The sequence below is a fragment of the Acomys minous genome (assembly GCF_964271855.1).
Source record: "Acomys minous genome assembly, chromosome: 3".
NCBI classification, from domain to species: Eukaryota; Metazoa; Chordata; class Mammalia; order Rodentia; family Muridae; genus Acomys; species Acomys minous.
The window spans coordinates 35732210-35746042 of NC_140485.1; the positions used below are offsets into that span (position 1 = coordinate 35732210).

Consider the following 13833-nt stretch of genomic DNA (forward strand, 5'->3'; position numbering starts at 1 on the left):
GTTCAAACAAAGCAACATGAAACAAAAGTATCTACGAAACACCATTGAGTTTCTTTTGTGTTGGCTGTCCACTGCTGGGCATGAATCCTGCCCTTGGTATATCCAGTGAGACTCCATTAGCAAAAACTGATTTTTCTTTTGCAAATGGTTGCCAGTTGGAGAGCCACTTGGTTAAGAGTGGGAACTCACACCCACTTCCCCCTTTTAGTGCTGACTTGAACCTCTGCATGCCTATTGACAGGTATTTTTAAAATATATTTTATTAATTTATTCATATTATATCTCAATTGTTATCCCACCCCTTGTATCCTCCCATTCCTCCCTCCCTCCCATTTTCCCCTTATTCCCCTCCCCTATAACTATGACTGAGGGGGACTTCCTCCTCCAGTATGCGCTCATAGGGTATCAAGTCTCTTCTTGGTAGCCTGCTATCCTTCCTCTGATTGCCACCAGGTCTCCCCGTCCAGGGAATGTGGTCAAATATGGGGCACCAGAGTTCATGTGAAAGTCAGACCCCACTCTCCACTCAACTGTGGAGAACGTCCTGTCCATTGGCTAGATCTGGGTAGGGGTTTGAAGTTTACTGCATATATTGTCATTGGCTGGTGCCATATTTTGAGCACGACCCCTGAGCCCAGATCCACCCATCATAATGTTCTATTTGTAGGTTTCTAGGACCCTCTGGATCCTTGTATTTCCCCATTCTCCCATGCTTCTCTCACCTAGAGTCCCAGTAGGATGTCCTCCCCTCTGTCCCACTTTCCTGGTGAGTGAAGACTTTCATGGGACATGCCCGTTGGGCTAGTGTCCAAATATAAGTGAGTATATACCATTTGACTCTTTCTGCTTCTAGGTTAACTCACTCATTATGATCATTTCTAGTCCAATTCATTTGTCTACAAATTTCGGGAATTCCTTGTTTTTAATAGCTGAGTACTAAACAGAGAATTCTCAACAGAGGAATATCAAAAGGCTGAGAAACACTTAAAGAAATGCTCAACCTCCTTAGTCATCAGGGAAATGCAAATCAAAACGACTCTGAGATTCCATCTTACACCCATCAGAGTGGCTAAGATCAAAAATTCAAGTGACACCACATGCTGGCGAGGATGTGGAGAGAGAGGAAGACTCCTTCATTGCTGGTAGGAATGCAAACTAGTACAGCCACTTTGGAAATCTATCTGGCCCTACCTCAGAAAACTGGGAATAAGGCTTCTTCAAGACCCAGCTATTCCACTCCTTGGAATATACCCAGAAGATGTGCCAGCACACAACAAGGACATTTGCTCAACCATGTTCATAGCAGCCTTATTCATAATAGCCAGAACATGGAAATAGCCTAAGTGTCCCTTAGTAGAAGAATGGATAAAGAAACTGTGGTACATTTACACTATTGACAGGTATTTTTAACAGTGCATATTTCTGTGACTAAGCCCTATGGCAAACACATTTTCTCTAGGATAGCTAAGCTTTTCAGGATGCCTAGTTATAGAACCAAATCAGCTTTGTTTTCTCTCATACCTGGTTATTTAGGGGTCCAGAAGCAACATTTTCAAGTTAAATTCTATTACTGTTAAAATTGCCAACTTACCCAGAAAGTACCAAAGGCCACAGTGGTTCATGAGAAGGAATAAGTCCTGAATTCAGATCTTTAATCTGTTTATTATGATGCTGAACAATTGACTTAACCTCTGTGAAAAGGTAGTTTTTTTTATCCTGACTTTATAAGGTTATTGTGAAGAAAACACTACGAATATCCAATAAATGATGGTTCATGTTGTTATGATATCAATAATGATGAGTGACATGGTATAAACAAAATGCCTTAGTGGACAGTGGGAGATCTATGACCATCTTAGTTGTTGATGTCAGGTTCTTTAAGAAGTACTACATAATCATTCAACGTCTGTGGCCATTATTTCTTTTCTTTCTTCCCATCTCCTGCTTCTCACAGTAGCTGACCCTACTATCGAGAAAGTCAGCATAGACAAGATCCGATTTTTCCGGGTAGAACGGTCATATGCGGTGAAGTCCGGAAAGTGGTACTTTGAATTTGAAGTAGTCACTGGAGGAGACATGCGTGTTGGCTGGGCCAGGCCAGGCTGTCGCCCTGATGTTGAGCTCGGGGCTGATGACCAAGCATTCGTGTTTGAAGGCAGCAGGGTGAGTCCATCCATAGCCATACTCAGTCAGTACAAGTTTACTTTCCTAGAATTTTCCTTGGAGACTGGAGTCTCTGCGTCTTAGGATTCAGAGAGAACATCCTCTATCCCCAGACAATGATATTGAATGGGTATTGTATAGAGATTGCTTCTTTGTTCTGGATTCTGGGAAAGGGGAAGATCATATCCCACATCCTTATAGTCATCGTCTCCATGTCTGTGCTTTCACCAAAGATGGCTGGTGCCACTCCAGAAGTAACCCACTTAACACAATGCAAATGATACATTGAGATTTGTTTTTACAAGTTCTAGAAAGAATTGTGTTCATTGTCTAGGCTGACTATGACCCAAAAGACTCAGACCAAGAGTCTTCTGTGCCTCAGTTTTATTCATCTGTAAAATAGATGCTGTCCCTGTGCACTATACATGGCGGGCTCTTTATAGAGACCATCTGCCACTAGAAATTAGGAGGTCCTGTTGCTATGGCCATTTCTGCAGCTGCTGGGATATTTTCCTCCTCCTCTCTAAGTCTGAGGTCTTCTTTTGCAGGGTCAGCGTTGGCATCAAGGCAGTGGATATTTTGGACGAACTTGGCAGCCAGGAGATGTGGTTGGGTGTATGATTAACCTGGATGACGCCTCCATGATCTTCACACTGAATGGGGAGCTGCTCATCACCAACAAAGGCTCGGAACTTGCCTTCGCTGACTATGAGATTGAGAATGGTAAATCCACCTCTCAATGCTCCCTTACTCTGTGGGGTTGGAGGGACCCAGGGTGAGCTGATAGAGCCCTGTAGTTCTCTATTGAGAGTACATTATCCTTTGCATATTAGAAACTCTAAGGGAAATGGCCATCTCTATGCTGCAGTTTCTGAAGACCCAAAGCAAATAATGGTGACAGTCAGCATGTGCTCATAAATACAAATTCTGTACCAGGATAATTCCATGCCCTGTACCTTGGCATTTTAAGATTCCCTCAGGTTTGCTTATTGTACAATGGAAATGCTAGTTGTGTATGGTGGAACGTCCTTGACAGGAGAGAAAAAAATCAGTGGATTAAAGAATTATCCTTTTATTCTGATTTGAATTGTCAGTCTGCGTGTTTATGTAATTGAACTTGATGCTTTGATGAGAACCATTGGAACACAAAAGCTAGACTTAGCTGTTCCCTTGAATGAAATATAATTTATTTTGAAATTCAAACAACTGTGAAGCCAAAGCAGAGTTGTGCTTATTACTGGCCGTGGATGGAGGACAATCAGTGCAATGATTCCAGTGACACAAAGGAGCAATTAGAGCTTATTATTTTTCTGTCTACATGACCCTAACAAGATGTACACAGATTGTTGGCATATGGAGAAAGAGCACTGGACTACAAAGCAACAGACCTGCCCCCTTTTAAACTGTGCAACTCCTGTAGGAACTGCTTGACTGCTCTAGGCTTTACATTCTTCACCTTTCTTTTTTTTATTTATTCAATTAATTTATTCAGATTACAACTCAATTGTTATCCCATCACTTGTATCCTCCCGTTCCTCCATTCCTCCCTCCCTCCCGCTTTCACCCTATTCCCCTCCCCTAGGTCTAAGACTGAGGGGGACCTACTCCCCCACTATATGGGCATAGGCTACTCTGATCTACCCAATGGATAGGACATTCTCCACAGTTATGTAGAGAGCTGGGACTGAATCTGACATGAACTCTGATCCCCCATATTTGACCACCTCCCCTTGGTGGGGAGGCCTCATGGCACTCAAAGAAAGAATAAGCAGGCTACCAAGATGAGACTTGATTCTTTACCTTTGAAAGCAAGAGGATACATAAGTTCCATTGTTCTTCTCAGATAGGAAATGGTGACAGTGACATAGTGCAGGTGTGTGTTCAGCCCTGTGTAGTGTGCTATGCTGTGCTTGGCTTTGTAATTGCATATAGGAAAGATGCTGTCCTAGGTCTGAAGACAAGAGCCCTCATCCTACACCTGCCTACTTGTGGCATCTCAACCGGCTTTCTTTGAGCCTCATTTCCCCCTCTGTAAATGATTAGGACTACTTGTAGCACTGACTTTTATGAAGGCTGAATCTGTCTCTAAAATGTGAGGGATATGTAACTACATGAGCAAGAGAAGGAAAATATAAAGAGGCACATTCACGTGATAGAAGTGTTCATTTCATTCAGAGTAGCTTTAGCTTTATGAATATGTACTTTTTACAGCCACCTGTTGTCCGCAATGTGTGTTGAGCTGAACCATTCAAGCGGTTTCCAGGAGTCTAGTGGGGGAAACGGAAGGGTCACAGCTGAATCTGTTTTCCAAGAGAAGGGGAATCACAAAACCAGATGGGGTACACATTTTAATGCCTTCTAACAGGACGGAAAATCAGTTTTGAAGACGATCCTGTTTGGGGAGATGGGTGGGGAGACAGGATACTGCTGAAGAAATGGCAACTATGCAGGTTGGGATGCAAATGAGAGGGAACATAGCATGTGTTATCATCTGATATCATCGCAGGGGAGGGGAGCTATCCCAGGGTCCCACCCTAGGCACTATTGTAACCGTCAGGTCAGGAAGATAATGAGGGACTAGAAGATCCAGGCGTTTCACCAAAGAAATTAGAAAGAGATCAAAGACCAACACTTCCCCACACACACACACTCCGGCTTTGCTATTATGTGACCTAGAAGGGGATTTTGTATCTACCTGCGTTGGTTCATTTATAAGAGGATGAGGCTCTTGTCTGACTTGCCGTGTTGAGAATTCTGTGAAGACTGTATAGCTTTGCATTAAGTACAAAGCCTTGCTGTTCGAGGTCTGCTCCCCACCCCCCTTTGTTAGAAACGCAGAGTCTCAGCCCCATAGCAGAATCAAAGGCTGCATCCTGCCCAGAAGCTCTGGAGATTTGCATGCGCGTTCTGAGAAGCAGCGGGCATGCAAGTAGTAGCAGTGCAACGAGGGTCTTTCTAATTGTGGAGGAAGTAAGATGAAAATAGGAAAAGATGACTAACAATGCAGCACAGTGGGTTATAAATGGCAAGTGACTAATGCGTAGTGGGGGAAAAAAAATCTCACGCAGTAGCATCAGAATTGAATGGTGAATAAAGTGTTCAGAATGAGTAACTCTAAGGATACATGTAACCCCATCAAGATGCAAGGAGGCTAGTATTGAGGCAGCAGGAAGCTTCAGAAAGGGGTGAAACAGTAAGAAGGTAGAGATTTATATATGGGAGGATAAATGATAGAGTTGGCAAGGTATATGAGGTGTAGGTCATGTAGGCCTTACATAGAAAGACTCAGTCTTCTCATCCAAAAATCTAGTGCCTACTCAGAGCTGAATATCTTTATATGTCACCTTGTGAAATGGGCAGATACAGTGTTTGAACAGAGAGATGCTCTCAAGAACTGTTTGAGAGTCACTCAGCTTTCAAAGATCGTGTCTGCTGTGATAAAAAGAGATGCCTTTTTGTGTGTGGGGTGGGGGGCATGATCTGACCTTCAGAATAATGAAGTCTATTATTAGGAAGCTGTCTGATAATAGGACTTGTACTGTAATATGTTCGTGCATTATTCTGTAGTATTGTATCTGCTTTAATAATACAGAGACAAGATAATTGGAAGGCTCTTTCAGCCCTGTGATAGCACAGGAGCTGGCAGAGAGATGGTTGAAAGGAAGCTGATGTGTTGTTCTTTAATAACAGCAGCCCAGAGGCCTAGGATAGCCACGCAGCATCGTTCTGTCCTCTGCAAGGAAGAGGCAGCCAATCTTGTCTTGACCATCTGTTGAAACTAAACATTAAACATTTTTGTAATCACCTTAAGGCAACATGCCCTATGTGCTGTCACTCTTCAGGTCACCAATGTGTCATCCTGGATCCAAGGTCCTCAGTAGAAAATCTTTCATCTTGAGAAAAAGTAAAAGCAACCATTGCAAGGTGTAGCAGCTTCTCCTTGCTCTCTGAGTTATGCATGCATTGTTGTTTCTATCCTCTTCTGCATCATAGATGATATGTTCTTATCTGTTTCATTGTTTTCTCATCTTTGTTCCCTGCCCTTGTCCCTGGCCTAGACCATCATAGCTATTAGTAATATCATCACAGCCTACTGTATCTAGAAGCTCAGAAGCTTTGTTAGTCTTCACAATACCTTCACTCAAAGGAAAGAGAGAAAATCCTGAAGATCCTTCCAGACCTTGCAATGAGACATCTGGCAGAAGTTTTGGTGTGTGCAATTTCTGAGGATCATCCCTGCCTCTTGCTGTGGCTTTGGAGTCTAAGGGGCAGCCTCCCATGCTGCTCCTACCCATTGGTCTGTCTAGTTCTAAAAGACCCCAGGACTCTGCTAACAGCTAGGAGGTAGAAAATAAAGCATTTGCATGAGGCACCCCTACCATTTGTGCCTTTGTGCCAAAGGGTCCCACAAATGCCATTCTCTCTATATATAGGATGTGCTCAGAAGCTGAATATGGCAGGGAATTGCTGCCTTGTGTTTCCTTTTATTTTGTTCTGGTTTGTTTTGGTTTGGTTTGGTTTGGTTTGGTTTGGGTTGGTTTGGTTTGGGTTGGTTTGGCCTGGGTTTGGGTTTAGGTTTGGGTTGGTTGGTTCTTTGGTCTTTGTTTTGTTTTGTTTTTTACTTTAGTTTTTGTTTTTTGGGTGGGTTTTGGGGGCTTTTTGTTGTTGGTGGTGGTTGGTTACTTTTTTCTGAGATAGGGTTTCTCTGTGTAGCTGTGCTGTTCTGGAACTCACTCTGTAGACCAGGCTGGCCTTGAACTCACAAAGATCTACTAGCCTCTGCCTCCTAAGTGCTAGAATTAAAGGTATTCACCACTACCTCTGGCTAAGTGATTAGTATTTATTGTTTATTTGGGTTGGGTTGGGTTGGGTTGGGTTTGGTTTGGTTTAGTTTGGCTTGATTTGGTTTGGTTTGGTTTTGAGACTGATGTCCTTTTGTAGCTCTGGCTATCCTGAAGTAGACCAGGAAGGCCTTGAACTCATAGATATCTCCTGTTTCTGCTTCCCACATGCTGGGATCAAAGCCATTACACTGGGTTTGGTTTTGTTTTAAGTTACTTTTTGGGTTATTGTTTGTTTGTTTCCTAAGCATATTATACATGTTGCTAAATTCCATTTTGAGGCTTAGCATGAAATAAAAAGAATAGATTCATATACTATGGTTGAAACTTGTAGAAATACCCCAAGAATGGACCAGGGTCATCTAACTACCTCTCTGCACAATCTGTTGCTGCTCTACTGCTACTGATGCTCCTTGTATCCATCTGTAGATTGAAAAGAATGGCGATAGAGTATCAGTTGGATTTTCCAGATAGTTATTCCTTTCCAACCACCAACCACCTGAGATTTAAAAAAACAATCACCATCCCTCTTAACCACAAAACAAGTATGTGATCCCAGTTTATCAGGACCTGGGATCCTCTGAAAATTTAAGATTTGTGCTTTCTTCTCCGTCCTTTCCTGGGATGGCAGTTCTATATACATGGTTCAATTTAATTTCATTATCATAAAGTTTGAACCTCTTCAAAGTTGTCTGCATATTCACATTTGTTTGCTGAGTACTGTAAGGAAGTAGCAGATGGAGATGACGTTTTTGCTCCTTTTATTTACCTTTCTTCCTATATCTCCAATCTCATTTGGGCTACCGGTTTGTTGATTTGTGTGCATAGTGAAAGTCCTAGTTTGTGACAACCAAAAACTATGCTAATGATAATACCACATGGCCTTGCCAAGTGGGGTCTGTTATCCAGATCAACTCCAGAGAGTCATCTGGTACCCTGTGTACAGGTAGACCTGTCTCTCTAAAAGCCCTCGAGAGCCTGGTAATTCTGTGTCCTTAATAGCCTAATGGTGAGGCCAAAGGGTGAATTACATGAACTGGCAGCATTTGCAGAGGGAGAAAAGACCTAGCCACAAAGAAAATTAGTTTATAATAGAATTGGAAAACATGTACCCTGGTTTCCACTTCTGGTGTCTACTCTAGAGTTCTATTCAGGCCACATTGTCCACATACTGATGCTGCAGTTTACCTGATAAAATTGACCAAGTTACTTAATTTTCTAAGTCCTGTTTTCCTCATCTGTAAAGCAGGCATAAAGAGATAAATCTGCAAAACAGGAAGCCCAACATTTGGAAAGCAATTGATATATATTTGCTGTGGTAGTTTGTTGCATTATTCTTGCCCCTCCCCCCTTATATATCATGCAGAATTATACGGTTACGTGAAATGATCATGCCTCAAGATGGCGATATGCTTAGCTGGAGTCCCTTGGATGGACAGAGAGTTGAGTAAATGTGGTCAGTTATCAAATCTACTTCTCCAAAAGAAAATACCTTGTATAAAATCATCTTTCCTCTATGACTTCCTGGCTGTCCTTTTGCCTGACTCAAACTTTAGAGACACTTTCTTTTCTACTGCATCCCTGAGCATCTGAAGCTGCACTCACTTAATCTCCAGGGTGTCCCCAACACTTACTTCCCATTGCTCTAGCATCTGTGACTTCTATTGCTTTTATATTTCTTGCACTATGTTCAGCTCTCTCCAGAAGAGAGGGCTCCAGCCCACAGAGACAGTTGCTGTACTCTGTAACTTGACGTCATCTCTCTTCCCTGGGGCATGCTGCCTTTTAAATCCAGGGCATTCATCCCTCTACCTCCTATATCCTCTCTGTCATGCTCACAGGCAGCTAGGTTGTGATGCAGAGGGTATGGGATCACATCTCCCTGGTACTTCTTTTGAGGACCTTGGTCAAGTCTGTTGGTGCTTCAAGTCTTCAGTTTTATCCTCGGTTGAGTGTTATCACTTAATAATGAGGAAGAAGCCAAGCCTTTTAGGAGGAAAAGGGACTCAATACCTCTCCCGCCTTCAGTTGTCTGTGGGTTTGTCTCAAGGCTAAGTCATCTTGCTGCTTCCCACCCAGAATTTTACACTTGCTGAGTGCCTATCCTACTACTCAACCCAGGAAGGAAAGAGACAAGAGTCTCTTAAGGTTTCCTGGTCTCTGCTCACATCAAGCTTAAAGTTCTTAATATCTGGGCTCTAAGATAAAAGCTCTGTAGCATTGCATCTCTGGCTTGAATGACCCTCTTTATCAGAACAATTAAAGTGTTGTCAAGGTTACAGAGGTTTAACAGAAAAAAAATACTCACTCTTCTGACTTCCACTCCTTGTCCTCCTGTCATAAGGTCCTTGAGACTGGGGTAGTTCCTGTTCATCCTTGAAGTCTTTCTGCAACATATATCAGAGCTCTCTACCCCACTAAGGAACCAGAAACATTTTCTGGTAATCTTTGTTCTAGTCTGTAGTCATATTTCTGGGTAACTTACTTATACATATCAAACATGGCATTGTCGGGGTATCTTCAGGTTGCCTAGTCTACTGCTTCTCTGGAGTGACAGGGCCAGAGGTCCAGGCCCAATGCTTGATGGCCATCAGAGGACTCTGTCTTTCTGCTAGAAGGACATTAATGTTCTCTAGTTTTAACAATGGTATTAAACACATCTGTATTCTAAATTCATATTTCCTAATACCACCCAACTAGTATCCATATGACTCCGTTTTCACTTATGTGACTTCTGGTTTACATAAAAACATCATGGCATGTGGGCCCCATAGCTTAGCTGGCTAAAGTGGCTATGTATAATAAGAACACCATGGCTTAGGTAACAATGCAGTTAGGCCTTGGTACGTATGAACAATATAAAAATATATATATAAGCTCTTATTATTAGACATAATGCTCTCAAATTAGCCCTTTTGTTTCCCAGAATGGATACAAATGTCATTATGGAGCCCAATTTTTCATATGCTAAAAATTATTAATTTCTCCTAGGAGTGGCACCAGTTTTCTTTGTGGGGAGCCCCAGCGCTTGCATGAGCCATCAGCCTCAGAGATGTCCCTTCCCCTCGTGGCCTTCTCTGAAGCCTCAGCTGTCTTCCAGCCGCCTGCCTCCCACATCCTCCCAGATCTGAGATAATTAATGCTTTCCCTACTTTCCTGATTTGTTGGTCTACAATTATGATTTATAAATAACCCACAAACAAGAACGCCAGAGAATTTGAACTTCTGCTTTGGTTCTGAATATTTAAATATGATCAGGTCATAGAAGTGAGCTGGGAGAAATAACAGTAGTGATAGGAAGGAAGGAAGGAAGGAAGGAAGGAAGGAAGGAAGGAAGGAAGGAGAAGGAAGGAAAGAAAGAAAGAAAGAAAGAAAGAAAGAAAGAAAGAAAAGAAAGAAAGAAAGAAAGAAAGAAATAAGGACACATTTTTTCTGGCACATGCTTGGCTCTCGTATTCATGCTTAGGTAAGGAGGACAGTGGGCCAGGAGGATGGGAGCTTATCAGCTAGCAGAAATGTAGTCTTAGCATTCAACACTCTCACGATGTGAAGGACAATTGATTGACCTCTGGTTTGACTGATGAGTAATCTGAGGCCCAGAACAGTTGAACAATTTGCACTGTCACTTGTTTCTTATTGTTTGATTCTGTCCCTTGGTGGTTTTATGTATACGCATGTATTCGGATCACCCCACCCATGCAACCCTCTCTTTTCTTCCTCCCATCTTTGTCAGTGATGTCTCATCCCTAAGAGTTCCTTGCCCCAATTCTTGACTTTTGGTTTGATTGTATGACCCATTTAATTTAACCAGGGCCCCATGTGATCATTAGGTTGGAACTATGTATTGGATCTCATGGAGTTTCCAGTAAGGGCATAACTGATGTCATAACTACCACTATTGCTGCATCTATCAGTAGAAATCAGCTCCTTAGTGAAGGGCACAGCCCCATGAGTCTCACATCCACCCATGCCTGACTGTTGATGGGCCTTTTCTCATGCAGAGCCAGTGGAGACATCCACACTCCTCATGAATTCATAATTAACAATGGCTGTGTCTTGCCGAGAGGATGGCATTCCACAGCCCTAATCATTGTCTTCTGGCTCTTACATTCTTTCCACTGCCTCTTCCGGAGTGGTTTTGTGGGAATAGTATCAGTGATAAATGTCTCATTTAGGTAGGCTTGGACATTCTTCTATGACTTATGATCAAGGCTTTGAGCATCCGCCAACATTCAGTGGGAAGCAGTGCTTCTCTGATTAAACGTGAGTATTAACCCTTAGATATAAACATACATACTGAGAAGGCAGCTTGACACTTTACCAGTGTAGCTAAACAACACAGTCAGGCCTAAAAGTTTCTCTGCCATGGGCCATGTACTTTTAACCAGATTTACAGTACCAGTTATGGATTCCCTCCAATGGGGCAGGTTTCAAACCCAATCTTAAAATAATTGGTTAGCCCCATAACCAATATTTGTATTAATAGAAATATTATCTTTTTAAAAATTAAATTGCAGTATATATGTTCTTAAGATATACTTTGTTATCTTACATAGTTGACTATTTTCTTGGGGTGTTTTGTTTGTTTTGCTTTGCTTTGCTTTTAGTTGTGTTTTTATTTTCTAAGAGAGGGTCTCCGTGTGGTCTGGACTGGCCTCAAGCTCCCTGTGTAGACAGACTAGTCTAGATCTTGGCATCTTTCTATCTTATCTCCCACGGACTGGGATTATAGGTATGCCCTATCAGACTCCACATCTTTGTTGTTGTTATAAAATCTGTTTACCACGTCATTCTATAGGCTTTATGTACTGATTTATGTTTTGGTAGCACTTAAATTCCCCAGGGTCTAAGATCAATTTTAAGTTTGTTTTTTTTTTTTTTTTTTTACTTATTTTACATGTATGGGTATTTTATCAGCATGAATGTCTGTGAACCACTTTTATGCCAGATGGTGGCAGGGGGCTGGAAGGGGGCTTTGGAAACCCTGGAACTAGAATGGTTGTGAATTGTCACATGGATGCGGGAAATCAAGTCTGGATCCTCTGGAAGAGCATCCAATGTTCTTAACTGCTGAACCATCTCCCCAGCCCCTAAGATCAATTTTAAATAATGAGTAGGCAATAGATTTTTTCATATTTGTTTTACACTTCCATCTTAAGAATATTCTTGCCCGTTGTGTTGGCTCATGCCTTTAATCCCAGCACTCAGGAGGCAGAGGCAGGTGAATCACTGCGAGTTCAAGGCCAGCCTGGTCTACAAAGCAAATCCAGGACAGCCAAGGCTACACAGAGAAACCCTGTCTTGAAAAAACAAAATAATAATAATTATTATTATTGTTATTGTTATTATTATTATTATTATTATTATTATTATTATTATTATTATTATCTGCATGATGTTTTTTCACAAATCAGTTTGAACACATTCACTTTCCCCTCTCATATACTAAGATCAGCAATATGTCCGGACAGCTTCCTATTGTTGATTTGGTGTAGGGTTGTTTCCTGTCTTAACTCCTGGAACTCCCAACTGAAACAGAAACAAGACTCCAGCTTCTCCATAGCTTCCCCAGTGTTGCTTCTACACTGAAGCCACACTCTTTCTTCTGCAGGGTTTGTGCCTATTTGCTCTCTGGGGCTATCACAGATTGGCCGCATGAATCTTGGGACAGATGCCAGTACCTTCAAGTTTTATACCATGTGTGGCCTCCAGGAGGGCTTTGAGCCTTTCGCAGTAAATATGAACCGAGATGTCGCAGTGTGGTTCAGCAAGCGCCTCCCAACATTTGTGAATGTGCCGAAGGATCATCCCCACATAGAGGTAAGATGGGCAGGGCAGCACAAGTGGGCCAAGTTCCCACAGAGTCTCCAGTCAACAGACAATGTTTACCTGAGTCCCTACCCTGGACGCTTACCAACCACCACCTCGGGTCTTCATAGCTTCAGTTGCAGGATTCTTAACTGGGCATTTGTAACATCCCAGGCAATACAACCGCCTTGAACACAATTCTACAAGCTGGGTCCCAGGATGGGTCTCCAGATTCTTTGTCTGATGTCTTCACAGTACTTCAGTGTCTCGGGACTTTAAACATTATTTTCTTCACAAAGTTTAACACTTCTACTTGACATTATATATGATAAACATGCTTGTTCTTCCATGCTTATAGCTTGTCTTTCAGGCCTTGTTTATATTTGGTGCTAGTCCCAGCATTTTAAGCTAAAGTGTGAGACTTTATTATGGCACTTCCACCTATAAGGAAAGCAAAGAACCGCAGATTTTAAGAAGCCAAGTTTGGGTTCTGGATCTGTTTTGATGATAGCCACCATAGTTTTTCTATGACGCACATGGAGAGAATTCTTCTTCCAAATGAACCATCTCCATTTCAGTGTTACTTGGGTTCAAGCCAGTGTCTGATTAATCCTGACTCCAAGTCCCCTAACTCACCTTCTAGAAGGTCTGAACCTGTCAAACAGCAGCTCTTAATTGCTCCTCTCACACCAGTCCTCACATTCCTGGGTAGATTTTATTTCTCTGGTTGCTGAATGATTATCATTTTAGAAGTGTGGTTCTTACATCTTGGAGATCTCACACACCTTTGACAGACTAATAGACTCTGGATTTAGGAAAAATATCCAGACCACATGCAAAAATGTGAGTATACCCATGGACCCCAGTATTAGAACTGTTCTCTAGGAAAAGGGAAAGACTTGGGTCATAAGAAAGTCATTTTTGCCTAAGGAGATAGCTCAGTTGGCAAAGTGCTCTCCATGCAAGGATAGAGACCTGAGTTCAATCCCCAGAACACACACACACACACACACACACACAC

At 42.2% G+C, this 13833-nt stretch overlaps 1 protein-coding gene across 1 annotated transcript in view; it reads left to right on the top strand.

Moving 5' to 3' along the window:
* RYR3 (ryanodine receptor 3) overlaps nucleotides 1–13833 on the top strand; it is a 529413-nt gene that overhangs the window by 308136 nt on the left and 207444 nt on the right. Inside the window, exons 27-29 of the mRNA XM_084776329.1 lie at nucleotides 1955–2163; nucleotides 2712–2886; nucleotides 12616–12824. Of these exons, the coding sequence (XP_084632455.1) occupies nucleotides 1955–2163; nucleotides 2712–2886; nucleotides 12616–12824 (593 nt within the window). The remainder of the gene's footprint in view (nucleotides 1–1954; nucleotides 2164–2711; nucleotides 2887–12615; nucleotides 12825–13833) is intronic.